This window comes from Portunus trituberculatus, chromosome 8 (genome assembly GCF_017591435.1).
Source record: "Portunus trituberculatus isolate SZX2019 chromosome 8, ASM1759143v1, whole genome shotgun sequence".
Taxonomy (NCBI): Eukaryota; Metazoa; Arthropoda; class Malacostraca; order Decapoda; family Portunidae; genus Portunus; species Portunus trituberculatus.
Genome location: NC_059262.1, coordinates 5,960,001 through 5,987,780, shown reverse-complemented (window position 1 = coordinate 5,987,780; position 27,780 = coordinate 5,960,001). Strand labels below are relative to the sequence as shown.

General features: G+C 43.3%; 2 protein-coding genes across 2 annotated transcripts in view; one reads left to right on the top strand and one right to left on the bottom strand.

The window, feature by feature from the left end:
• Window positions 1–261: 261 nt before the first annotated feature.
• LOC123499053 (importin-7-like) lies at window positions 262–20,525 on the top strand. The gene is given in 23 exon segments (XM_045246644.1): window positions 262–462; window positions 4,662–4,755; window positions 4,758–4,896; window positions 5,895–6,053; window positions 7,197–7,353; window positions 7,760–7,944; window positions 8,525–8,698; window positions 9,704–9,849; window positions 10,921–11,084; window positions 11,935–12,054; window positions 12,433–12,621; window positions 12,971–13,126; window positions 13,375–13,543; window positions 14,243–14,334; window positions 14,831–14,974; window positions 15,580–15,747; window positions 16,112–16,248; window positions 16,610–16,755; window positions 17,374–17,439; window positions 17,681–17,802; window positions 18,156–18,282; window positions 18,699–18,842; window positions 19,102–20,525. Coding segments are annotated over 23 exon segments (3,147 nt in total). The 5' UTR covers window positions 262–378; the 3' UTR covers window positions 19,167–20,525.
• Window positions 20,526–23,726: 3,201 nt separating this feature from the next.
• Window positions 23,727–27,780, bottom strand: part of LOC123499090 — a 5,638-nt gene continuing 1,584 nt past the window's right edge. Inside the window, exons 2-3 of the mRNA XM_045246715.1 lie at window positions 24,846–25,028; window positions 23,727–24,045 (exon numbers count right to left, since the gene is read on the bottom strand). Coding sequence (XP_045102650.1) covers window positions 23,880–24,045; window positions 24,846–25,028 — 349 coding nt within the window. The 3' untranslated portion in view covers window positions 23,727–23,879. The remainder of the gene's footprint in view (window positions 24,046–24,845; window positions 25,029–27,780) is intronic.

The window sequence follows — 27,780 nt, the reverse complement described above, 5'->3', positions numbered from 1 at the left end:
GAATAACAGTAAAGATAACAATAAAAAAAACAAAAAAACTAAAATAACACCAAAACAAAATCACAAAAAATACTAAATAAAAGAAATAGCCCAATAAAATAAGAAAGAGAGAAGGAAAGATAGACAGAAACATGAATAACAACAAAAATCAAACAAAACCCGCCCAAAAAAAAAAAACGAAATTAAACCACAAAAAATAGATTAAAAAAAAACAGCCCAAAAATAGAGAGAGAGAGAGAGAGAGAGAGAGAGAGAGAGGGTTCCAATACTGCGGGGCCGCCATAACACTGACCGTCACGTGGGGGCCGCCTGCTGCCGCCCTGCTCCTGCTGCTCCTGCTCCTCCCCCCACCACTCCACGCCCTCACACGCCCCCGAAATGGAGTCCAGGAAGATCATAGACATCCTGAGGGGCACCATAGACCCGGCACTGAGGCAGCAAGCAGAGGATGAGCTCACCAAAGTAATGGTCACCAAAATGCCCCAACCATATTTTTCTCCCTTTTTGCATTTTCTCGTATATTTGTTGTTGTTTGGTGTCCCGTGGGTGGTTAATGGTGTTTGGGGGGTCTGTGGTGTTAGGGGGGGTGGTGGTGAGGGTGTGTGTGTGGTGCGTGTGGTGTGTGGTGGTGTACACGTGTGATGGTGGTGGTGGTGGTGGTGATGCGGTGGTGAAGATCTTAGTTTTTGGTGATTTTTATGCTAATTTGTGGTGTTTTGTGGTGTTTAAGGTGGGTTAAGTTAGCTTGCTGTGGTGTGGTGGTGCTGGTGGTGGTAGTGGTAGTGGTGGTGGTGGTGCCAACGTTCTGACACGATGCGGTAGCGGTGGTGGTGGTGGTAGTGGTAGTAGTAGTGGTGATGGTGGTGGTGGTTGTCATATAAGTGTCATGCCTGTTAAGTTATGTGTATTTATGTGTGTGTGTGTGTGTGTGTGTGTGTGTGTGTGTGTGTGGTTGTAGTGAATTTATTAGTGGTAGTGATTTTGGTGTTTTTTTTTTTTTTTTGTTAATTAACCACCAAACTCTTCATATTCAATTGATATACTTCGTTCTTTTCTTCTTCTTCTTCTTCATCATCCTCCTCTTTTTCTTTTTCTTATTCTTCATCCTCTTCTTTTTCTTCTTTAATTTCTTCTTCTTTATTTTCTTCTTCTTTATTTTCTTCTTTATTTTCTTCTTCTTTATTTTCTTCTTTATTTTCTTCTTCTTCTTCTTCTTCTTCTTCTTCTTCTTCTTCTTCTACTACTACTACTACTACTACTACTACTACTACTATTTCTACTACTACTACTACTACTACTTCTACTACTAATTTTCTACTTATTCTTCCTCCTCCTCCTCCTCCTCCTCCTCCTCCTCCTCCTCCTCCTCCTCCTCCATTTCCCTTGCATCATCTTATTTGCATCTTCATCTTTTATCATTATCATCACCTTCTTCATCTTCATTGTCATTATCATCTTCCTCTTTCTTTTTTCTTAAACTTTTTTTCTTAAACTTCTTGTTGGTGGTGTTGGTGTGTGGTGGTGGTGGTGGTGGTGGTGGCATCCTGTTCCCCACACCACATAGATCACATCTGACATTTAATAATCTTTAAGTCACATTTATTTCACCATCTTTACCAACAACAACAAAACAACAACTTAACTTTATGACAAATTCTTAACATTTGTTTATGAATATTTAACCCCTTCATTACTGGGACACATTTTTACCATGAAATTTGAGTACCATTAGACCATTTTATTGACATTAGGAAGGGTCTATGGAGGTCAGAAGAATAATGGCCACAGACTTCTCTATTTTAACCCCTTCAGTACTGGGACACATTTTTACCATGAAATTTGCATACCATTAGACCATTTTATTGACACTAGGAAAGGTCAATGGAGGTCAGAAGATTAATGGCCACAGTCCTCACTATTTTAACCCCTTCAGTACTAGGACACATTTTTACCTTGAGATTTGCATACCATTAGACCATTTTATTGACATTAGGGATGGTCAATGGAGGTCAGAAGATTAATGGCCACAGTCTTCACTATTTTAACCCCTTCAGTACTGGGACACATTTTTACCTTGAGATTTGCATACCATTAGACCATTTTATTGACATTAGGGAGGGTCAATGGAGGTCAGAAGATGAATGGCCAGTCTTCACTATTTTTTAATCCCCACATGAGTTTCTGAAGCTGTCTCAACCCTTCAGTACTGGAACACATTTTCACCTTGAGATTATGTACAATTAGACCATTTTATTGACACTAGGAAGGGTCTATGGAGGTCAGAAGACTTATGGCCACAGTTTTCACTATTCTAATCCCCTTGTGAGTTTCTGAAGCTGTGTTAAGTCACCAAGTAGTCACCAGAATGAAAATGGAAACACGTCCTAGTACTGAAGGGGTTAAAATGTGGCTGACTTTTGTACAGCTGGTATACAAGTGACTAGGAATGTATGGAATTAAACAGGTGTGGGTATTGCAAACCTGACCTTATTACAAACCCGACCCTTCACATTTGTACACTTGTTCTGGTATTTTGACTCTTTTTAATTTAATATTTTTTTTTTATTTTATTTATTTTTTTTTCCCTTCCATACCTGTCAAACTGCATTCTTTCTTGATATGCTTCTTCATTCTCTCTCTCTCTCTCTCTCTCTCTCTCTCTCTCTCTCTCTCTCTCTCTCTCTCTCTCTCTCTCTCTCTCTCTCTCTCTCTCTCTCTCTTTTTTTTTCTTTCTTTTTTTTTTCTTTCTCTTTCTTTCTTTCTTTCTTTCTTTCTTTCTTTCTTTCTTTCTTTCTTTCTTTCTTTCTTTCTTTCTTTCTTTCTCTCTCTCTCTCTCTCTCTCTCTCTCTCTCTCTCTCTCTCTCTCTCTCTCTCTCTCTCTCTCTCTCTCTCTCTCTCTGTTTACATCTAAAATCTGTGTTAAAGGAGATAATATTAAATGCTACACACACACACACACACACACACACACACACACACACACACACACACACACACACACACACACACACAGCAGATTTAGAAACATCCTTTTATGATGACTAGACTTTATATAATTGACTCTCTCTCTCTCTCTCTCTCTCTCTCTCTCTCTCTCTCTCTCTCTCTCTCTCTCTCTCTCTCTCTCTCTCGCAACAATAGTATAATTTATCCCATCATTGCCTTTCCATCCCCTCCCCTCCCTATCCCTTCCATCTTCTACCATACCTCTCCCTATTCTGTCCTATCCTTGTCTTGTCCTCCTTATCTCATCCTCATCCTATTCATAAGGCTCTTTATTCCCTATTCTGCCCACCTTTTTAACCCTTTCAGTACTTGGACACTTAACCCCTTCAGTACTGGGACACATTTTTGTCTTGAGATTTGTGTACCATTAGACCATTTTATTGACATTAGGAAGGGTCTATGGAGGTCAGAAGATTAGTGGCCATAGTCTTCACTATTTTAACCCCTTCAGTACTGGGGCACATTTTACCTTGAGATTTGTGTACAGTTAGACCATTTTATTGACATTAGGAAGGGTCTATGAAGGTCAGAAGATTAGTGGCCATAGTCTTCACTATTTTTAACCCCTTCAGTACTGGGACACATTTTACCTTGAGATTTGTGTACCATTAGACCATTTTATTGACATTAGGAAGGATCTATGGAATTCAGAACATTAATGGCCACAGTCCACTTTTAACCCCTTCAATACTGAGATATGTGTACAATTAGACCATTTTATTGACATTAGGAAGGGTCTATGGAGGTCAGAAGATTAATGGCTGCAGTCTTCACTATTATAATGGCAGAGTCAGTATCTCAAGTCTTTCATCTCCTTAGTGAACTCTGGAACAGTGTCTCTGCCTGCTTCTGTGTTTCCACCTCCTTATGATTTGAACTCTCTTTGTGGTGGCTTGAAAACTTGCTGTCTGTTTATGTTTGTAAGCCTCACACACACACACACACACACACACACACACACACACACACACACACACACACACACACACACACACACACACACACACACACACACACAGTAATCCTCTACAGTGTGTTCTATTTTTAGTGTGAGTGGCGTGTGTGTGTTTAGCGTGATGATGAGAAGTTATGAGAGAGAGAGAGAGAGAGAGAGAGAGAGAGAGAGAGAGAGAGTGTTTAGCAGTGGTGTATTTGGGTATCAGGAAAATTGTGTGTGTGTGTGTGTGTGTGTGCGTGTGTGTAACTACATACGTACACCATCATTTCAACTTCATAAGCCACACCACCACACCAGCATATTGTATAAAGTAAATAAACACCACAACACCATACTTGATGTGATTAAGTGGTGTTGAGAGAGAGAGAGAGAGAGAGAGAGAGGCACAAACAGTAGGCATGATGTGATGGCTTCTTTGGGGATTATGTGTGTGTGTGTGTGTGTGTGTGTGTGTGTGTGTGTGTGTGTGTGTGTGTGTGTGTGTGTGGTACTTGGCTTGCCTCTGTAAACACCAAAGAAATAGTGAAATACAAAACACTGGCACAAATAAAACATCTCTCTCTCTCTCTCTCTCTCTCTCTCTCTCTCTCTCTCTCTCTCTCTCTCTCTCTCTCTCCAGATAACAAGCAAAAACCACCTCAAACCACCTTAAAACCACCAACTTACAACCCTGTCTCTCTTTCTCCGTCTCTCACAGATGAAGAAAATTATCGGATTCACACCAGCGCTGCTCCAGGTGGTGATGATGGGAGAGGTGGACATGCCAGTGCGTCAGGCTGGAGTCATCTACTTGAAAACATGGTGACGCAACACTGGAAGGATGCGGAGTATGAGGGAGGAGAGCCTATCCCTTTCCACATCCACGAACAGGATCGCGCCATGATTCGTGATGCGATAGTGGATGCTGTTGTCCATGCGCCTGATCTTGTTAGGTGAGGAGGTGGTGGTGTTGGTGGTGGTGAAAATGAGGGTGGATGGTGTTTTGTGGTGTGGTTTGGTAGTGGTGGTAGTGTGGTTTGATGTGATAGTGGTGAAAATGAAGGTGAAGTGTGGTGTGGTGTGGTGGTGATGGTGGATGATGTGATGTGGTGTGGTGTGGTGTGGTTGTTGAAAAAGTAAGGTTAGTAGTGGTGGTGGTGGTGGTGGTGGAAATGAGGGTGGAAGTGTTTTGTGGCGTGGTAGTGATGGTGGTGGAGGAATAGTGGAAAAGTGCATAGGTGGAGGTGGTGTGGTGTGGTGATGGTGAGGGTAGTTGTCAGTGGTGGTGTTGTGTGGTGTTGAGTTAAGGTTTTGTGGTGTAGATGGAAAATAGTGGAAGTGGTGTTGAGTGTGGTTGGAGGGTCTGTGTGGTGGTGATGTGGTGTAAGAGATGGAGAATTATGGGTGGTGGCATTGGTGATGGTGGAGGGCCAGTGGTGGTGGTGCAGAGTGAAAGGGTTGAAAAATAGTGGATAAGGAGGAAGAGAAAAATAGGAGAGTGGAGTAGAGAATAAGAGTTGATGAATAGGAAGAAGAGGAGGAGGAGGAGGTACAAATAGAGGAAGAATAAGAGGAGGAGGAGGAGGAAGAAATGGAACAGGATAGATAGGAAGAGGAGGAGGAAGAAATAAATAGGATAGAGTGGAAGAGGAGGAGGTACAAATAGAGGAAGAAGAGGAGGAGGAAGAGGAAGAGGAAGAAATAGAACAGGATAGAGAGGAAGAGGAACAATAAAGACTAGAGATACTAAGTGAATGATAGAAGGGAAACACTTAGATATTTGTTATGCAGTAATAGTAGCAGTAGTAGTAGTAGTAGCTAGTAGTAGCAGTAGTTTCATAGCACCAAAATGTATAAAAAAAAAACTATTGATAAGATCTAACACAATTTTTTCCTTCCTCTCCCCCCAATACACACACACACACACACACACACATGCGCACACAAACAGGGTCCAGCTGGCAGTGTGCACGTACCAGATGGTCAAATACGACTTTCCCAATCGATGGACAAATATCGTCGACAAAATCAGCATCTACCTCCAGAATCCAGACACCTCACTGTGGAATGGCAGCCTGCTCTGTCTCTACCAGCTGGTCAAGAACTTCGAGTGAGTGCCCTTGTCCGTCTGTCACTGTCTGTGTGTTTGTGTCGGTTTATTTTTATTATTTTATTGATTGATTTGATTTATTTATTTATTTTTTTCTCTCTCTCTCTCTCTCTCTCTCTCTCTCTCTCTCTCTCTCTCTCTCTCTCTCTCTCTCTCTCTCTCTCTCTCTCTCTCTCTCTCTCAACCTCTCAACCTCTTCTTCGATTGAGTTGCCTTTCTGTTTCTCTTTCTGTGTGCGTGAGAGAGAGCGTTTAAATATCTTTCCAGGCAATGAACACCTGTAATTTCCTCTTGTCTTTAAATATATAGGCAATAATCTGAGCCAATCTGTGTGTGTGGTTGATTATCTTTCTGTGGTGGACCAGTATGCTATCACAGGCACAAGCTCAACCAAGATCAACTCAGGGTAACAGTACGGATGGTGCTTCTTACCACCCATGCTCCAAGGCCCTGTGACATGTGTTTTGGACTTGATAGGGCATACAGGGCTGAGTTAGATCTGTGTGTGTGTGTGTATTGTGTGTTGTGTGTTAGTTCTGTTTGTGGGTGTTAATTGGTGTGTGTGTTGGTGTTAGGTGTGTGTGTGTGTGTTAGGTTATGTTTTTGGTGTATTTAGATCTATTAGTTCTCAAGTCTTTTACCATTGAGAGAGAGAGAGAGAGAGAGAGAGACTAAGAAATATATATCAAATTGTGACCACATTCACATACTTTTCTTTCATTTATTCATTCTATCATTTCCTTTCTTCCTTCCTTCCTTTCTTTTTTTTCTCTTTCTTTCTTTTTCTTATTCATTCATTCACTTTCCTCCCTTCCTCCTATCTTTCACCAAATACCACCAGTTAAACTCACCATTCCCACACCACTAAAGATCACCACACCACACCAGTCACCACACCACACCTCACACACCAGTCACCACACCATCACCTCACACTCCAGTCACCACACCAGTCACACCACACACAAAAACTAGGTAAACACAAACAAACACAACACAAAGTAAAGAAAACAGGGAAACACAATAGAGGAAACACAGCAAGGGAGAAAGACAAGCAAAGGAGAAACACAGCAAGGAGGAACACAGCAGAAAAAACACACAACATACCACACACACCAGTTACCACATACTCTCTCCCAACAGGTACAAAAAGAAGGATGACAGGGCACCTTTACATGAGGCGATGAGGTTGTTGCTACCCATGTGCTATGAACGCATGGTGCACCTCCTCCCAGACCCCTCGGAACACTCCACACTGCTGCAGAAGCTTATACTCAAGATATTCTACGCCTTGACACAGGTAAAGGTGGTGGTGGTAGTGGATGTCTCAATGCTAACCCCTTCAGTATCTTGACGTGTTTTCATATTTTGTGAAGATTGAGACAGCTTTCTTGCATCTATCATTGTTTATATTGTAGCTGTCTGAGAATTACTTTAGTTAATCCTTTCAGTGCTGGGATGCATTTTTACTGTGTGTTTTGAATGTTACTAGATGATTTTATATATTTTTAATCATACACAAATCCCAAAGTAAAAATGTGTCCTAGTATTAAAGGGGTTTATAGAACGATAGTAGTGTTAGTAATAAGAATAGTAGTAATAGTAGTTATTATTATTATTATTATTATTATTATTATTATTATTATTATTATTATTATTATTATTATTGCTATTTTTAATCATTATTACCTCCACATCCTCCACAGTACCACCTGCCCCTGGACTTACTAGACAGGGAGCAGTTTACCAGGTGGATGGAGGTGATCAGGCAGGTGGCGGACAGACCTGTGCCAGACCAGACGCTGCAGGTGGATGAGGACGAGAGGCCGGACTTGCCGTGGTGGAAGATTAAAAAGTGGGCGCTCCACATTTTGGCGCGAATATTTGAGAGGTGAGGCGGAAATGGCGTTGCAGGAAATATGTTGCCAGGGTTTTTGGGATGTTTAGCTTATTTTGTGTTGTATTTATTTATTTATTTATTTATTTATTTATTTATTTATTTATTTATTTATCTATTTATTGTGTTATAGTTGGTCATTGTCTTACTAACACGGCTTAACCTAACTGTGCCAACTCTAGAAAGATTATTTTTTGTTATTTTTACTGTTGTTTTTATATTAGCATAATTTTTGTCTCAATTTTTACTTATGTTTTTTTATTTAAGATCAATTTTCTCATTGGTTTTACTTGTATTTTTATTTTACGATAATTTTACCTCAATTTTTAGATTTATTGCTATTTTAGGATTATTTTCTCTTATTTTTTTTATTTTTACTCATATTTTAGGTTGATTTTGTGTTATTGTTTACTTTTATCTATTTTACAACCATTTCTCTCATTTGTTTTTACTGTTACCTTATTTACTTACACAGATTAGGTTAGGTTAGGTTGGACTGGGGTATGCTAGGATAGGTTAGGGCTGTACCACCCCCATACCACCTCTGTACCACTCCTGTACCTCCCCATCACAGGTACGGCTGCCCTAGCACAGTGCACAGTGACTACAAGGAGTTTGCCAATTGGTACATCAAGACATTCTCAGCGGGGGTCCTTCAGGTACTGCTCAAGATCCTCAACCTCTATCGAAGCAAGGTGTATGTCTCCCCACGGGTCCTTCAGCAGACACTCAACTACCTGGAGCAAGGGTGAGGCTCTCTCTGTGTGTGTGTGTGTGTGTGTGTGTGTGTGTGTGTGTGTGTGTGTGTGTGTGTGTGTGTGTGTGTATTTACCTAGTTTTATTTACGTAGTTGTAGTTTTACAGGGCCTGGACTTTATGCTCGTGTGGCCCCATCTCCATATCTACACTTATCCAATTTTTCTTTAAAGCTATGCACACTCGTTACTGATGCCACTTCTTCACTCAAACTGTTCCAAGTCTCAACACATCTTTGCAGGAAACTATATTTTTTAACATCTCTCAGACATCTTCCCTTTCTGTGTGTGTGTGTGTGTGTGTGTGTGTGTGTGTGTGTGTGTGTGTGTGTGTGTGTGTGTATTTACAGGGTTTTTGTGGGGCTCATAGTGACCTGTCTCTATATCTCCATCTGTGTTACTAGGTCTTGTCTGTCTATCTTTTCTTACAGTTTACTTATACATCATTATTAGTATGTGTGTGTGTATACCTAATTGTATAGTACAACAGGGTTCAAGTGGGGCTCATAGTGACCTGTCTCCCTATCTGCTTTTATCCAACTTTTCCTTAAATTTTGGCACACTTTCTACTGCTACAATCTCTTCACTTAATCACTCCAGATGTCCACTGTCCTACATGAAAAACTGAGCTTTTTGATATCCTTCAAACACTGACTTTTCGTGATCTTGGAATGTCCTCATGCTCGTCTATCTCCATCCTCCGTCAGTGTTACCAGGTCTTGTCTATCTATCTTTTCCTTACAGTTTACTAACTTATACATCATTATTAGATCTCTTTCCTGTCTATCCTTCAAATTTGGTAGTTCCATTTCCTTCAGTCTTTCTTGTGTGTGTGTGTGTGTGTGTGTGTGTGTGTTTTAAAGGTCAGGAACAAGGATGAGGCTGTGTTTAGTCTGAGAGTGGCAGAAAGATGAGGTTTTAGTACATTTAACAATAATCATCTGCATTTGAGGTGTTTGTTTACCTTACTTACATCTGAATCCCTTTTGTCACCCTAGAGTCGGGCAGAGTGTTGCCTGGAAGCTGCTGAAGCCACACATGCTCTCAGTGGTTCAGGACGTCCTCTTCCCCCTCATGTGTTACTCGGACGCTGATCAGGAACTGTGGAACTCAGACCCTTATGAATATGTGCGGGTAAAGTTTGGTGAGTAGCGAGTTTCGAGTCTTGTCCTGGTGTGTGTTTGGCTTTAAATTGTGTGTGGTGAGTGTGTTTGTGTGTTAAGCTTGAGGTAAAGTGTGGTGAGTGTTTGTATGTGTGTGTGTGTGTGTTTAGCTTTTAGATAGTGTGTGGTGAAAGTCTGTTGTTTTTAAGAGCATTTTCTGAGTGTGGTAAGAGTGTGTGCAGTTTTTAAGGGTGTTTGTGAGTGTGGTAAGAGTGTGTGTGGTTTTCAAGGGTGTTTATGAGTGTGTTGAGAGTGTATGTAATTTTTAAGGGTGTTTGTGAGTGTGGTAAGAGTGTGTGTGCAGTTTTCAAGGGTGTTCGTGAGTGTGTTGAGAGAGTGTGCAGTTTTCAAGGGTGTTCGTGAGTGTGGTAAGAGTGTGTGTGGTTTTCAAGTGTATTTTTTATGTGGTTCTACTTGTTTCATGCTTCATTAGTGACCCCAAAAAACATAGAATGCAAAATTATCCTCATATTCTTCACAAAAGCACCTTATGAAATGCCAAAGGGGATTCAACACACACCTAGAAACATACACCGTCACCTCAAAACATATAGAAACCACATCTTCACTATCTCCATCACACACCACACAAACGCTAGGTAAATACACCACACAACACACCAAACACCTTGTCTTTAGCACACAAAGTCAGCACACACCTCGAAACACACACCGTCGCCTCCAAACACACAGAAACCACCACATCTTCACTGTATCCAACATACACCACACAAACGCCAGGTAAATACACCACACAACACACCTAACACCTTATCTTGAGCACACACTCAAGCACACACCTAGAAACACACACCATCGCCTCCAAACACACAGAAACCACCACATCTTCACTGTATCTCCAACACACACCACACAAACGTTAGGTAAATGCACTTTTCAACACACCAAACACCTTATCTTTAACACACACTCAAGCACACACCTAGAAACACACACCGTCGCCTCCAAACACATAGAAACCACCACATCTTCATCGTATCTCTAACACACAGAGATCTACACCTTTAACGCAACACTCCCCCTCATCCCAGACATCTACGAGGACCTGGTATCTCCCGTCACGGCAGCGCAGGGCCTCCTCTTGTCCACTGTACGTAAGAGGAAGGAGATGCTGGAGAAGACTATGGTGTTCCTCATGCAGGTTCTCACTACTCCTAATGTCGACCCAAGGCACAAGGATGGTGTTATGCATATGGTGAGTGCGTATGGGTGTTGAGCATGCCTGTATGGGTGTGTTTAGAGGTGTTTTGGGTGTGTTAAGAGTGTTTAGAGGTATTTTGGGTGTGTTTAGGTGATGAGCATATGTTTTGAGTGTATGTATGGGTGTGTACAGGTGTTTTGGGTGTGTGTATGGGTGTTTTGAGTGTGTGTAGGGTGATAAGTGTAGTATGTATGGGTATTTATGGGATGTTTTGAGTGTGTTTAGGGGTAATAATCGGGTGTTTGAATAAGTATGGGTGTGTATGAGGTGTTTTGGGTATGTTTACGGGTGTTTTGAGTATGTGTAGGGTGACAATTTGGGTGTTTGGGTGGTATTCGAGTATGTGTGGATGTGTATAGGTGGTGATGATGCATTTTGAGTGTGTGTAGGAGTGTGTACAGGTGTTTAAATGAGTGTACGGGTGTTTATGGGGGTGTTTTAGTATGTGTAAGTGTGATAATGTAGTTTTAGTATGTGTAGTTGTGTGAGTCGTGTTATGACTGTGTGTGTGTGTGTGTTACGTGGAGGTGTTTTTGTGGTGTTGGTGAAGACTACAGAGGAATGTTTTAGGATGTGTAAGAGTGTAGGAGTGTTTGTGGTGTATTGGTGAGGTGTAGGAGTGCTTATGGTGTTTGTGTGTGGTGTTGGTGAGGGTAGAGTGGTGTTGAGAGGTGCTGCAATGTGTTGAAGGACTGTAAGAGGCTTGTAGAAGTGTTGCATTATGTTGTGGAAGATTGTGACTGAGAAATAAGGCTGTTTTGTGAATGTGTGAAGAGAGAGGAGTTACACACACACACACACACATACACACACACACCTAACCCAGCCCTGTCCCTCCCCACAGATTGGTACATTGGGTGGTGTGTTACTGAAGAAAAAGATATACAAGGACCAGATGGAGACGATGATAGCGCAGTACGTCTTCCCAGAGTTCCAGAGTCCTTTTGGCTTCATGAGAGCTAGGGTGAGTTTGTCTTGGTGCTTGTCTTACTCTATCTCTTTCTAAATACCCTTTTGTGCTTTGAAATCCTCTTGATACATTCTAAATCCCCTTCTGTGCTTTGAAACTCCCTGGAATACATTCTAATCCCCATCTGTGCTTTGAATCACCTCTTAGTACATTTTAAATCCCCCTCTGTACTATGAAATCTGTCTTCATACATTCTAATCTCCTTTAAAACCCCTCTTAGTACATTCTAACCCTCTCTGTGCTTTGAAACCCATCTAAATACATTCTAATCCCTTTCTGTGTATTAAAATCCCTCTTTATACATTGAAATCCCCCTTTCACCCTAACCAGTGCTTTGAAATCTCTCTTAAAACATTGTAATCCCCCAAACAGGCATGCTGGATCCTGCAGAACTTTGATGAGATTAAATTTAAGTCGGAGCAGAACATTGTGGCGGCGATGAACTGTATACAGAACGCCCTCCTTAACGACCACGAGCTGCCTGTCAAGGTGGAGGCGGCCATGGCTCTCTCCGCCTTCCTTGCCTCGCAGAACAAAGCGGAGAAGATTGTCGAGCCTAATGTGAGTGGAAAATTTAGGCCTATGTTTTGTTGTGTTGTGTTGTGTTTATTTATTTTTATTATTTATTATTTTTTCTTTTTCTTTTTGTTATTTATCCTGTCGACTGCTTCTACTTGTTCTTTTTTTCATTTTTTGTTGTTTTGTTCAATTTATCTTGTTTCAGTTTGTTTTTTCTTTCTTTTTTTAATCCTCTGTGTCATATTTAGCTTCATTTCTTAATTTTCTTTTATTTCCTTCTCTTCCCTTCCCTTCCTTTTCTCTCCTCCTTTCTTCTCATCTCTTGTTTTCTCTCCTCTCCTCTCTTCTCTTCCACACACCAATCACATCTTCTCTCACCACCAATCCACAGATCCAGGCCATCGTGCAGGAGCTACTGAAGGTGATCAAGGAGACAGAGAACGACGACCTGACCAATGTGATGTGCAAGATTGTCACCACCTACACCGACCAGCTCACCCCAATCGCTGTGGAAATGTGCACCCAGCTGGCCGCCACCTTCCAGCAGGTTTGTTGCCACTTGCTGGTTCTAGGTGGTGCTGGGACGAGAGAGAGAGGAGAGGAGAGGAGAGGAGAGGAAAAGAGAGAGAGAGAGAGAGAGTGTGTGAGAGTGTGTGTGTATGTGTAAGGAATAGATAAAACTGGAACTCCCTCCCTACTGTGTGCGTGCTTGCGTGTACGTGTGTGCATGTGCGTTCGTGCGTGCGTGTGGGAAAAAAAAAAACTCGGTCACTACAGCAAGGTAAACACAAACAGGTGGTGGACGCAGAGGAGGGTGCTGACGAAAAGGCTATCACCGCCATGGGACTCCTGAGCACCATTGAGACACTTATCAACTGCATGGAGGAGAACCCTAAGATCATGGAGCAGATTGAGCCCATCACTCTACAGGTGGTCGGCCTCATTCTCACCAAAAACGTCATGGGTGTGTATTGGTGATTTGTGTGTGTCTTGGTGTCTCTGTTTTTGTGGTATGTGGTGGTGATTTGTGTCTTGGTGTGGTGTGTGTGTGTGTGTGTTTTCTTGTTTTGGTGATGTGTGTGTGTTGGTGCTTCTCGTGTGTGTTTTGTTGGTGAAATGTGTGTCTTGGTGTCTATTTCTTGTGTGTGTGTGGTGTTTTCTTTCATTTTCTTGGTGAAGTGTGTGTCTTGGTGCCTGTCGTGTGTGTTTTGTTGATGAAATGTGTGTCTTGGTGTCTGTTTGTGTGTGTTGTTTTCTTTCATTTTCTTGGTGAAGTGTGTCTTGGTGCCTCATGTTTTCTGTGTTACAATTACTGGTGATGTGTGTGTCTTGGTGTGTATATGTTGTGTTCTGTGTTTTCTATCTTGTTTTGGTGATGTGTGTGTCTTGGTGTCCATTTACTGTGGTGTCTTGGGTTCTGTCTTAAATTATTGGTGATGTGTCTGTCTTGGTGCCTCTTTTCTGTCTTATATTACTGGTGATGTATGTGTCTTGGTGTCTGTTTGCTGTGGTGTCTCATGTTTTCTCTTGTTTTGGTGGTGTGTGTTGTGGTGCCTTGTGTTTCATCTGTGTGTGTCTTGGTGTGTGTTTGCTGTGGTGTGTCTGTGTTTTGTCTTAAGTTATTGGTGATGTGTGTTGCTAATATCTTTCCTCAACCTTACAGAGTTTTACGAGGAAGCGCTGGCTCTTGTGTACAGCCTGACCAGCACCAGAATCTCGCCAGACCTGTGGAAGTGCTTTGAGATGATGTTCCAGGTTAGTCTGCCTCTCATCTCTTAGCCCCTTCAGTATCAGAGTGTGTTTTCATATCTATTCTTATTTGGTGATTTGACACACTAAACTGGAACTCCCTGCCTGCTTCTGTAACTCCTTCAGTATCAGGATGTGTTTTTGTATCTATTCTTATTATTTGGTGATTTGACAGTAAACTCCGGAACTCCCTGTTTCTGTATTTCCAACTTTTATGATTTGACTTCATTTAAGAGGGAAGTTTCAAGACATTTCTCCCTTTCTTGTGGCTAACTCTCAGACCTGCAAGGGGACTGGCAACTAAGTGTGCCTTTTTTTTATATGTTATCCTTGGCTAGCTTTCCCTTTTTTCTTCTCTTCTCTTCTATTTTTTCCTTTTCTTTCTCTTCCTCTTACTCTTCTCTCCTCTCCTCTCCTCTCCTCTCCTCTCCTCTCCTCTCCTCTCCTCACACACACACATACCCCTTCACCATCATTTCTCACTGTACCATCACCACCGCAGATGTTTAAGAGTGACGGCTTTGACTACTTCACGGAGATGATGCCAGCACTCCATAACTACATCACCGTGGACACCGAGGGCTTCATCAGCTCCGAGGCGAGGATTGCAGCGGTGTTTGAGATGTGCAAGACTGTGTTGACGCAGGTGAGATGCATTGGTGGGGTGTTGTGGTGGTGTATGAAAACCTGATATTTGGTGTTGTGTTGTGAGACCAGGGCCCATTTTCTGCAAGACTGTGTTGATTTAAGTGAGATGCATTGGTGTGGTGGTGTGGTGGTGTAGGTATGAAAGCCTGGTATTTAATGGTGTTGTGAGATCGAGGCCCATTTTCTGAGACACACCAAACACATCCACAACACCCCAAGAAACATAACAAACACCTCAAACACACCCACAACACCACAAGAAACACACAAACGCATAAAAACCCACAACAAACATTACAAATACACCCACAACACTCAAGAAACACACCAAACACCCCAAGAATATCCCAAACATACCCACAACACCCCAGAAACACACCAAGACACCTCAAGAAACACAGTAACACCCCAAAACACATCAAACACACCCAAAAACACACCAAACACCCCAAATACAGACTAAACATCCCAAACACACCCACAAACATCCCAAACACACCCACAACACTGCAAAACACCCAAAACACACCAAAAACACACACAAAACACCCAAGAAACACCCCACAACCCCAGAACTAACACCACCACCCATGGCACCACCAGGTTGACTGTGCAGAGGATGACGAGTGCCACGCCGCCAAGCTCCTGGAGGTGATAGTGTTGCAGTGCCAAGGACGCATCAATCAGTGCCTGGGCTCCATCATACAGCTGGTGGTGGAGCGCCTGCTGAGGGAGGTGAAGACTGCAGAGCTCAGGACTATGCTGCTGCAGGTATGACTTAGAGAGGGATAGAGAGGGAGTGAGGGTCAGAGAGAGCGAGAGAGCGAGTTTGTTTTGGTGTTAGTTAGAGAAGAGAGACATGAGTTGCTGTTGGTGAGAGACAGATTTAGCTGTTATTGGTGAAAGACAGACAGAAAAGAGAGATTTGCTACTGTAGGTGGAAGACATTAAGATTTGTTGATATTGAAAGAGACAAAGAGGAAAGACTTGCTTCTATTGATGAAAGAAACACAGACAGACAGAAAAAAAAAAAGATTTGGTGCTGTTAGGGAGAGAAAGACCAGTTTTTCTCATCTGTACTGGCTTTGTGTAGTAAGTGTCCCCAAGCCACTGACAGCCTCATTCTTGCCTTCAGGTGATCATCGCGGTGCTGTACACGGCTCCAGACACTCTGCTGCAGGTCCTGGAGTCCACCACACTGCCCAACACCACCACCACACTCACCTCACACTTCATCAAGCAGTGGATTCATGACACTGACTGCTTCCTGGGGTGAGCTGATAACTGTGTGTGTGTCGGATGGATGAGACTTGTGTGAATGGAAGGAAAAGAGAGAGAGAGAGAGAGAGAGTGAGTGAGGGTGTGTGTGTGTATGTGTGTTTTGTAGATTTTTTACTGTCACCCTCCTCTGAAAATTGTTTATTGAGAGAGAGAGAGAGAAATGTATTTTTCACTCATCTTCCACTAGATATGATAGTTGAGAGAGAGAGAGAGAGATTAAGCCATTTCTTTCACCTTCCACTAAAATACTGTAATCAAGAGAGAGAGAGACAGACAGACAGATACACACACACACCCACACACCAGTATAATATTCCCCATCCCTCACACACCACTCCTTCACATCCCACAGACTGCACGACCGCAAGATCTGTGTGCTGGGGATGTGCACCCTCCTTCAGCTGGGTCCTGAGCGACTTGGCGTGCTGCAGGAGTGCCACAAGGAGATCATCCCAGCCATGCTTATGCTTTTCCAGGGACTAAAGAGAGCCTATGCTGGTAAGGGCTATTGTTATGTGTTTGTTTGTGTTCTTGTATTGTCTTGTCTTCTTGGTTTTTGTGGTTCTTGTTTTCTTGTTCTTCGTTTATAATTTTGTCTGGTTTGTGTGGTAATTTTGTTCTCTTTCGCTGTTTTCCTCTTAATCTTGTCTTGTCGTCTTGTTTATCAGCTGTTAATCTTGTCCTCTTGTCCTCTGTTTCTTGATTTTGTCCTGTTCTGTTGGTGTTAATTTTGTCCTCTTGGTTCTATATTTTTTTTATTTCTTGTCCTCTTGTTTGTTACCGGTAAATTTTGTTCTCTTGTCTTCATTTTGTCCTCCAGTCCTCTTGTTTTTTTTTTTGCTGATCTTGTCCTCTTTGTTCACTATTTTTGTCCTGTTGTCCTCTTGTTCTGCTTTTATTTGCTGATCTTGTCCTCTTTATTCTCTATTTTTGTCCTGTTGTCCTTTTGTTGTTTCCTGTTCTTTCTTTCTTTCTTTTGTATGTAAGGGAGAGGGCCAGCCAAGGACAACAAAGCAAAACAAATAATAAATGAATAAATAAGGCCCACTTGATGCTAGTCCTCTTGTCCTCTCATTCTATTTGCTACATGTTAATCTGTTCTCCCATCTTCCTCAGCCAAAGCCAGCGAGGAGAACAGTGATGATGAGGATGATGGTGAGGAAGATGAAGACATTGAACATGGTAAGTCACACAGAGAGAGAGAGAGAGAGAGAGAATGACTATAGAGGATGAAATAAAAGAGGAAGATAGAGGAATGTAAGAAAGAAAATGAGAGAGAGAGAGAGAGAGAATGTCCACTAGGTTGCCACATAGATAGATAATGAACATACTTGCTTTACATTTACAAGTCATTCTTTATAAATTTAGTATTCCTGAACCAAACTCAATTAAATCCCTTCCCCTCCCTTCCCCCACAACACAGAGGTCCTGGAGAGTGACGAGGACGAACTAGACGACAATGGGGATGAATATTTGGAGAAGCTCGGAGAGAAGGTGAAGAAGGCATCTGCTGCGTCACCCTTCGCTATCACCGCCACTGTAGAGGTGAGATAACGAGGGCAGGAAATTGATAGATTGTACGCACCATCACTTCAACGTGTGTTTAATTTTATTTGCTTACGTTTTTTCTGGTATTGTCATGTAGAGAAATGTGCTGCTGTTATTTTAGCTCCTTCAGTAGCATGACGCACATCCCTCTGTCACCACATTTTCTATTCACACCCTAATGCGTCCTTCAGTCATCACACTACAAAACACATCACATTTTCTATTCATACCCTACCGCATCCTTGAGTCACCACACTCTATTCACACCCTAACGCATCCATCAGTCATCCATACAAGAAAGCATGTTTTTCCACTCCATCCTTCACTGAGTCGCCCCGTCCCACCAGCAGGATGAGGAGGATGACGATGACTCTGATGACGAAATGGACGAGACAGCCCTGGAGTCCTTCACCACACCCCTGGACCGAGAGGAGTGTGAGGTGGACGAGTATTGTGTCTTCAAGGATGTCATGCAGAGTAAGTGGGTTGGGTTGGGTTGGGTTGGGTTGGGTTGGGTTAAGTTAGCTAATGCACCAATTCTCATAGCCCTGTTCCCTTAACCCCTTCAGTACCATGACGCATTTCCATATTCATTCTGGTGACTATTTGGTGACTTAACATAGCTTCAGAAACTTATGTAACGGGGGGGATTAAAATAGTGAAGACTGTGGCCTTTAATCTTCTGACCTCCATAGAACGTTCCTAATACAAATAAAATGGTCTAATCGTATACAAAAACCAAGATGAAAGTGCGTCTCAGTATTGAAGGGGATTAAACTTAATAAAATATACCTTTTTTAATGTTCTTATGACTAAACTACCCACAAACACACTTGAACCTTTCCTAATACACCAGTTCTCATGTCCATCTTCCCCTTTCGACCCTCCTGCAGCCCTGGAAGCCAATGCCCCCGTGTGGTACCAGGCACTGACCACAGGGCTCACTACAGACCAGCAGAAGGTGATGCAGGAGGTAGCAACGCTGGCAGATCAAAGGCGTGCAGCAGCGCAGAGCAAGAAAATACAGCAGAGTGGAGGTTTGTGGGTGTGTGTGTGTATGTGGCTGGATGGGTGTCTGTGTGTGTATGTGGCTGGATGGGTGTGTGTGTGTGGAGTGCTTAGAATGTGTGGGTGTGGAGTGCTTAGAATGTGTGGGTGGGTGGGTGAGTGGATAGGTATGTGTGTTTGTGTGTGTGTCTCCATATCTTTCTTAATCCTGTTTCTTGTTTTCTTAATCCTATGTGCTGTACCCTTCCCAGCAGTGTGTCAGGATTACAGCGCTGTGTCTCTTTGCAGGTTACAACTTCCAGCAGACAGCAGTGCCCACCAGTTTCAATTTCGGAGGCTCTTTTGGATCTTAAAACCTTGAGTGTTGCATCCCTTACCTCCAACGCCCCAGTGACTGCTCCTCCTGTCCTCCTGTCCTCCTGTCCTCTTAACCCTGTGCCATTCCCATCAACACTCATTTCCTCTTGTCCTCTTTCATTGTCTCTTGTTCCATCTTCATCAATGTCTGTCCTTTTCCTCCTTTTCCTTCATTTCCTCTCTGTCAATCTTTTCCTGTGCCATCTTCATCAATGCCCTTCATCTTCTTATTTCTCCTACTCACTCCTCTTTTTCCTCCTCTTCATTGTCTTTTTCTGTGCCATCTACATCACCCTTTCCTCCTCCTCCTCCTCCTCCTCCTCCTCCATCATTTCCATTTTTGCATTGTGGAGTCAAGTGTTTGTTTTTGGGGTAAAAAAGATGAAAATTATTTATGGATTTGGGGATCTTTGAGAGTGTCAGGTTCTTCTCTGTGTGTACTGCAGGGTGTTTACATTAGTGGTTCTGTGTGTGTGCGTTTGTTTGTTTTTTTTAGTGTTGGTGCGTTTGTGTTTATTTTGGGGGGTTAAGTTTTCCTGCGCACTTTTTTTTTTTTTTTTCTTTTTTTTTTTTTCTATCAGTGATGTGGTAAGGATATGTTTTATTTAAGTACTTGTTGTCTGTGTGTGTGTATGTATGTGTGTGTGTGTGTGTGTGTGTGTGTGTGTGTGTGTGTGTGTCATCATCATTATTATTATTATGTATTTGTGGTGGCTTCTCATAATTTAATTCACTACCACCACCACCACCACCACCACCACCACTACTACTACTATTACCATCATTACTACTGTTTTTACTACTAATACTACCCCACCACCACTACTATCACTACTACTATTACATTTTATCACGACTATTTACTACTATTATTGCAGCTACTACTACTACCACTACTGCAACTACTGCTAGAATGGTGACGATATTATTGTTATTATCTATTTCTTCCTGTTTATATATATTTATTGCAAACTTTTCATGTATTTCTTGCTTTCCATATTGCATTGTCGTCTGAGGATCTCTTTACTACTACTACTACAACTATTACTACTATTATTATTACCAATTTTTATTTCAAACTATGCATTTCTTTCCTTCCTCTCTCGTCCTTTCCTCACAAATCACTGACTGTTTGACTGACTGACTGACTGACTGACTCCTACCATTCTCCACTCCCCTGCCTCCCCATCTTCCCCTCCCCATGTCCCTCTAACCCCCTCCAACACACGTCACCCCCTCCCCACCCACAACAATGCAGTTCCTCCCTCCCCTGCGTGATATAAAATTCTTCTTGTTTGAGGAGTTACGGTAATAGAAAAGGTGATATATTTTTGCTTGTTTTTTTTTTTTTTTTTTTTTTTTTTTTTTTTGTGTTCATTTGTTTTGCATGTTTTTTCCCTTTTTCCTGAGTTTTCCCCATGTGGTGTTCCCTTCCCTGTTATGTTTCCCCTCACCCCTTTCCCCTCTCCCCTCTCCCACTCCCTTCCATTCCCTGCTTTTCCCTCTCCATATCTCTCTCCTATCCTCTTAAATATTTCTTCCACTCACTCTCTCCCTTCTCTCAAATGCCGCCTCCTCTCACTTTTCCCTCTCAAATGTTACTCCACTTTATCTCTCCCTCTCCCAAGATCCTTAGCCCCCCCTCTCTCTCTCTCTCTCTCTCTCTCTCTCTCTCTCTCTCCCTTGCCTTTCCTTCCTACACATTGTTATGTTTTTATTAACCACTGGAGCACAGAAATGATTATATGTACAAATGAACAGTCCGTCGCCTCTGTTGTGAAAGAGAGAGAGAGAGAGAGAGAGCTACCTTGTATTAGAGAGAAAGATCGAGAGAGGAATGTAGGTTTCAGGATTTAAATAGCTTAAGAAAGGCTTTGAAATTTCTTTATGTCGAGAGAGAGAGAGAGAGAGAGAGAGAGAGAAGGAAGGAAGAAAAAAAAATTGAGACCCTTTATTCCAGAGAGAGAGAGAGAGAGAGAGAGAGAGCATTTCCTTGGTTCAGAGTGAGAAAGAGAGAGAGAGAGAGAGAGAGAGAGAGAGAGAGAGAGAGCATTTCCTTGATTCAGAGTGAGATACAGAGAGAAAGAGAGAGAGAGAGGGAGAGGAGAGCGATTACCAGTGACAAAGAGACCTCTACCACAAAATACAGCATAGTTCCTGTAGGTCGGGTTTGTGTGTTTAAGAGGTAAAAGAACGGGCTGTTTGGATCCTTTCTTCTTCCCCACCCCCTCGCCACCACCACACCTTGCCGTAACCCTACCCTGCCTTGTTATACCCTACCTGACCTTGTTATACCCTACCTGACCTTGTTATTACCTTACCTGACCTTGTTATTGCTTACCCCTTCTGCCTTGCCTTGCCTTGCCTGACCTGTTATTGCCTATTTTTCTTTGTCCTATCTGTTTTGTTTCTCTCTCTCTCTCTCTCTCTCTCTCTCTCTCTCTCTCTCTCTCTCTCTCTCTCTCTCTCTCTCTCTCTCTCTCTCTCTCTCTCTCTCTCTCTCTCTCTCTCTCTCTCTCTCTCTCTCTCTCTCTCTCTCTCTCTCTCTCTCTCTCTCTCTCAATATTGTGGCATTATTCCCTTCCTCCCTCCCCCTGTCCTCCCTCCCCTCCCTTACCCCCTTCCCTATCCCAGTGTGTTTCCCAATTAAGTAATGATTATTTTGTGTGTGTGTGTGTGTGTGTGTGTCTGTCTGTGTGTCTTTAGTAGGGTTTATTATTATTATTATTATTATTATTATTATTATTATTATTATTATTATAATATTGGTGATGGTGATTGGATGAGTCTTGCTCTTGTTCACTGTTACTTGTTTGGTGTTTGTTATTATTACTGTCATTATTATTATTACGAGCACCACCACCACCACCACCACCACTCCTTGGCGCAGAGTGGCTCAGGAACACGTTTTAGTCTCGTTTTGTACTTCCCTCATTATTTTTTGTGGCCCTGACCTCGCCCCAAACACTCAGCCGCATCCCGGGTCACCTCAGGTCAGGTTGGGTCAGGTTGGGCGTGCCAGGGTCAGCGGTGCCGTCAGTCACTTCCTGGTGTGTGGGTGAAGACGCGCGGCACGGCCCTGTGTGTGGGCGTGTGGGCGCGTAGGCGTGTTGAGTCGCCCAGTGTTATATTGTTTCTGATCATTGTTGTTGTCGTTGTGTTGGTGTCGCCGCGTGTTGGCAGCAGTCGCCCCGTGCCCAGTGGGGGCGGGGGGCCGAGGCAGCCGTGCCCCCCGCCCCGCCATCTTACACTATCTAGTCCGCGCACCCTCACTCCCTCCCCCGCCCCCCCCAGCTCTAACCCCCCACACCCCCCTCGCACTTTGGTCTTAACGTACAGTCTTTGCTGATTTTTTTATATATTTTTGTTATTATAGTTCTAATAACTATTAATGTAATTGCTGTATATACCCAGAGTGTTATTGTTGCTGCTATTACTGCTGCTGCTGCTGCTGCTGTTGCTGCTGCATAGTCTCACTACAGCTGTTTAGAGAGGGATGACACCAGGTTGTACACTGCTGTTGCTGCTGGTGTCGCCAGCTCACAGCACAGCCCCTCAGCGCTCAGCACTCCGGCAGGGGGCTGGGGCTGAGGGCCGCAGCCTGCCGTGCTGCGCGCCGCCACCCTCCAGGCCTCCTGTGATACGTCGCCCCGCGCGGCACAGAAACTGGCGACGCCGACGCCCCGCGAGGGCCGTCTGGCTCGCCGCTGAGGGTGACGCCCCACCAAGCGCGGCGCCCCCGGGGGCCCCGCCCCCCCCTTCTGTTCCCTGGGTTTGCTCACCGGGGGCCCCGGGTGGGCGCCGCGTTGGTGTGGGCGGGCAGGGAGCGGCGCGCCCCTCTGGACGCACCAGTGAGTGGCCTTGGCCCCAGTAGCCTCGCTATGGGCCTTGTATATACAAAGACTATTCTAAGTAGAGTGCGAGTTAGTGAGAGAGCGAGAGAGAAAGAGAGAGAGAGAGAGAAAGAAATATATTTTTATACCAGGAGCCGCCGGCCCCGCGGAGACAACTAGTGATGCTAGTCGCCGCAGACCTACACTAGCGGCAGCTATGGGTCCAGCAGGCCCGCCCCCGCGCCGCCCGCCGCGCGCCGCCCGCCTGCCATGCATTTGTTTCCTGTACATTCTGTATATAGTATATCGTGTAGGTGTAGCGCTGCGTCTCGTCTCGGTCTGTCTTGTCCTGCACCGGGCGGCGGCGTGCGGCGCGCGGCGCGGTGAGGGGCGGCGGGCCGGCCGGAGGGCGCGGCAGCCCCCCGGACGCGTGGCTCAACTAGCTCTGCTATGGGTCACTCTATTTATTTTGTTATTCCTCACTCATAGGATAATACGACTACTGACTCCTCATCATCGTCGCTTGCCTCTTCCTCCTCCTCCCACCACCACCACCACCACCTCCACCACCACTACCACCACCACCTCCTCCCCCCGCCACCCTGTCCCCTCCCCCCTCCCAGCCCGCTCATCCCATCATCACGGCGCCTCACATCCTCCACTTGGTTCAAGATTTTTTGTCTCGTTGTATTCACCACAAAGAATCAGTCATGTTGCTTTAAATAAAACGTACATGAGTATGTATGCAGTGTTTGTGGCTCCTTTATTGCACCACACCACACCACACCGCTGCTCACCTACGCTAATAAATAAATAAGTTTGCAGTGAAAGGGGATGAAGGAGGAATAAACAGCACCTATGGAACCCACTACTCCATCAGAACCAGGTGTTAGTCGTGTTCCGCAGGTTATCGAAGAAGTGGAACACACTGACGGGACAGGCGGCGTAGTGGTGGTGGCAGTAGGCGCCGCTCTTGCCAAGCTTCCGCGCCGTCAGGTACTCCGTCAGCAGGTCCGCGTCCCTCTTGTTCCTAACGTTCGGTCTGTTAAGGAACACAAGCTGGTAGAGGAAGATAGACTAATGCATTGATAGATATAGACAGCTAAGTAGGTAGATAGGTAAGTAGACAAATAATAGCATAGGCAAACATGTATTTAATAGGTTATTGATATGGTGCCATTAGAATCACGAAAAATATGAACCTTTGTCCCTTCACTATATGTTTCCCAAGGCCACATACACACTTAGCCAGGTATTCAAGAGAGTTTTTCCTGTTCATTAGTTAAAAATCTTGGTAATCTACTGCTAGAACCACACAAAAAAGGCGGTCAGAAGATTAATAGTCAGTCTTCACGATTTTAACCTTACATAGATTTCTGAAGCTGTATAAAATCACGGAATAGTAAGCAGAATGAATAAAGAAAACGCGTTATACTACTGAAGGGGTTAGAAAGGATGTATGGAGGTCAGAAGATTAATGGCCAAAGTCTTCACAATTTTAACTCCCACATAGATTTCTGAAGCTGTATAAAATCACCAAATAGTAAGTATGGATAATGAAAAACGCCGTGCTACCGAAGGAGTTAAAATGGATCTATGGGGGTCAGAAGATTAATGGCCAGAGTCTTCACAATTTTAACCCCACATAAATTTCTGAAGCTGTATAAAATCACGGAATAGTAAGCAGAATGAATAACAAACGTGTCATGCTACTGAAGGGGTTACGAGAAATATATTGCTGTTTTATGGTGAGTGTTGGAAATGTTTTGGTTTATGGAGAGTAGTGTAGAAGAAATATTCCTTTATTTTATTGTGCATTGTGGCAGAAATCTTGCTACGTACGTGAAGAGAAGGGTTAGAAGCATCCCCACCATGGTCCGCTTGTGTATGGGCCGTTGTTGTAGCTCACACATGAACCGCTGAACACACGCCGGCCCGTCCACCCCGAACTGGTTAGCGAGGCGACCCGCGATCATCCCATACGCCCCAAACTGCTCCTCTCCAAGACTCCTTCTGCTGGGATCGCTGTAGGGGAAGATACTTGGTCATACTTGGCTTCACAAGCCAGAGGACCCGGGTTCGATTCCCCGGCCGGGTGGAGATATTTGGGTGTGTCCTTTCACGTGTAGCCCCTGTTCACCTAGCAGTACGGGATGTAAATCGAGGAGTTGTGACCTTGTTGTCCCGGTGTGTGGTGTGTGCCTGGTCTCAAGCCTATCCGAAGATCGGAAATAATGAGCTCTGAGCTCGTTCCGTAGGGTAACGTCTGGCTGTCTCGTCAGAGACTGCAGCAGATCAAACAGTGAAACACACACACACACCTAATGTCCCCCCCTGTACATTTTCAGTGTAATTTTTTACATTGCCAAATTAATAAACCGTATATTATTATTATTATTATTATTACCTCCTCCTCCTCCTCCTCCTACTACTACTACTACTACTACTACTACTACTACTACTACTACTACTACTATTACTACCACTCCTCCTCCTCCTCCTCCTCCTCCTCCTACGTACTACTACTACTACTACTACTACTACTACTACAACAATGACATCAACTACTACTACTACTTTAGCTATTCCCAGATGTTCTTCGCGTGTCAGACTCCTAAAGTGGAGAGGTCATGCGAGGTCAGTCTGGGCCATTTAGCCTGGAGGTCAAAAATCGCATAGAAAGCCGAGAAAATAAACGTAAAAATAAAGCATGTTATTGTCATTTATTTGGAGAGTTTAGCAAGATATTCAGAAACCCTTTACTATCACCACGACTATTTTCAAAAGCCGCAGAGATGATTGGCAACCTTCTCAAGACTATTCATCGTGTCAGTAGCGGAAAGATCTTATTAATCTGCCACTAGAACCATCAAAAACACCCTAAAAAAAAATCAACAGCTTTAAATTACAGCCTTTTCTCGATGCGGTGATGTGTTTAACTCCTTCAGTACTGGGACGCATTTTTACCTTGAGTTTTGGGTGTGATTAGACCATTTTATTGACATTAGGAAGGGTCTATGGAGGTCACAAGATTAATGGCTAGAGTCTTCACTATTTTAATCCCCACATGAGTTTCTGAAGCTGTATAAAATCACCAAGTAGTAGCCAGAATGAATATGAAAACGCGTCCTAGTACTGAAGGAATTTAACCCCTTCAGTACCGTGACGCGTTTCCATATTCATTCTGGTGACTATTTGGTGATTTTATACAGCTTCCGAAACTCATAAAGGGTGATTAGAATAGTAAAGACTATGGCCATTAATCTTCTGACCTCCATAGACCCTTCCTAATGTCAATAAAATGGTCTAATCGTACACAAAACTCAAGATAAAAATGTATCCCAGTACTGAAAGGGCTAAAATAGTGAAGACTGGCCATTAATATTCTAACCTCCATAGACCCTTCCTAATGTCAATAAAATAGTCAAATCGTACACAAATCTCAAGGTAAAGATGTGTCCCAGTACTGAAAGGAGCTAAACTGTGATATGTATCGTATAGGCCAAACAATTGTAGTAATAAATGGATATGGTAATGCTGTAACGGGTGTCTTGGGTTAGTCGAGCGAGGGACAGCCAGCGAGGTGACATGTAGTGGTTACTGATGGATGGATATGTGGTGAAACGTGGAAGGAACTGCATGCGAGACGAGACGAGACGAGACGATTCAAGACAAAGACAGCGTGTCAATAACCCTAAAGACGGAGCAAGAACAGAGAAAAAAGGACAAAACGAGGAGAGAATGAATTAATTAATGAAATAAAGGAAGGAAGAATACAAATATAAAAGTAGATAGTTTTTTGAGGATTTTAACCCCTTCAGTACTGGGACACATGTTTACCTTGAGATTTGTGTACGATTAGACCATTTTATTGACATTAGGAAGGGTCTATGGAGGTCAGAAGATGAATGGCCACAGTCCACTATTGTAATCCCTTCAGTACTGGAACACATTTTTTACCTTGAGATTTGTGTACGATTAGACCATTTTATTGACATTAGGAAGGGTCTATGGAGGTCGAAAGATTAATGACCACAGTCCACTATTTTAATCCCTTCAGTACTGGGACACATTTTTACCTTGAGATTTGTGTACGATTAGACCATTTTATTGACATTAGGAAGGGTCAATGGAGGTCAGAAGATGAATGGCCACAGTCTTCACTATTTTAATCCCCCACATATGTTTCTGAACGTGTATAAAATCACCAAACAGTAAGCAGAATGAATATGAAAACACGTCATGTCACTGAAGGAATTAAGGGTGTTTTTATGCAGAAAGAGAAACAATTTAATCCCTTCAGTGCCATAACGCGTCTCTATATTAATTTTGCTTACTATTTGGTGATTTTATGCAGCTCCAGACTCATGTGGGGGATTCAAATAGTGAAGACTGTGGCCATTAATCTTCTGACCTCCATAGACCCTTTCTAATGTCAATAAAATGGTCTAATCGTACACAAATCTCAAGGTAAAGATGTATCCCACTACTGAAGGGGTTAGAATAGTGAAGACTGTGGCCATTAATCTTCTGACCTCCATAGACCCTTTCTAATGTCAATAAAATGGTCTAATCGCACACAAATCTCGAGGTAAACATGTGTCACTGTACTGAAGGAACTAAACAAGCTGGAGGCGATTAAAATGTTCTGGAGGATAAACTTTACGTAAGGTTAATTACTGTGCGTGTGTGTGTGTGTGTGTGTCCCTCCATTGCTCATTCTTCAGCGAGTGAGTGGTTATTGGCGGAGCGTGGCGTGGGAGCGAATGGGGAGTGG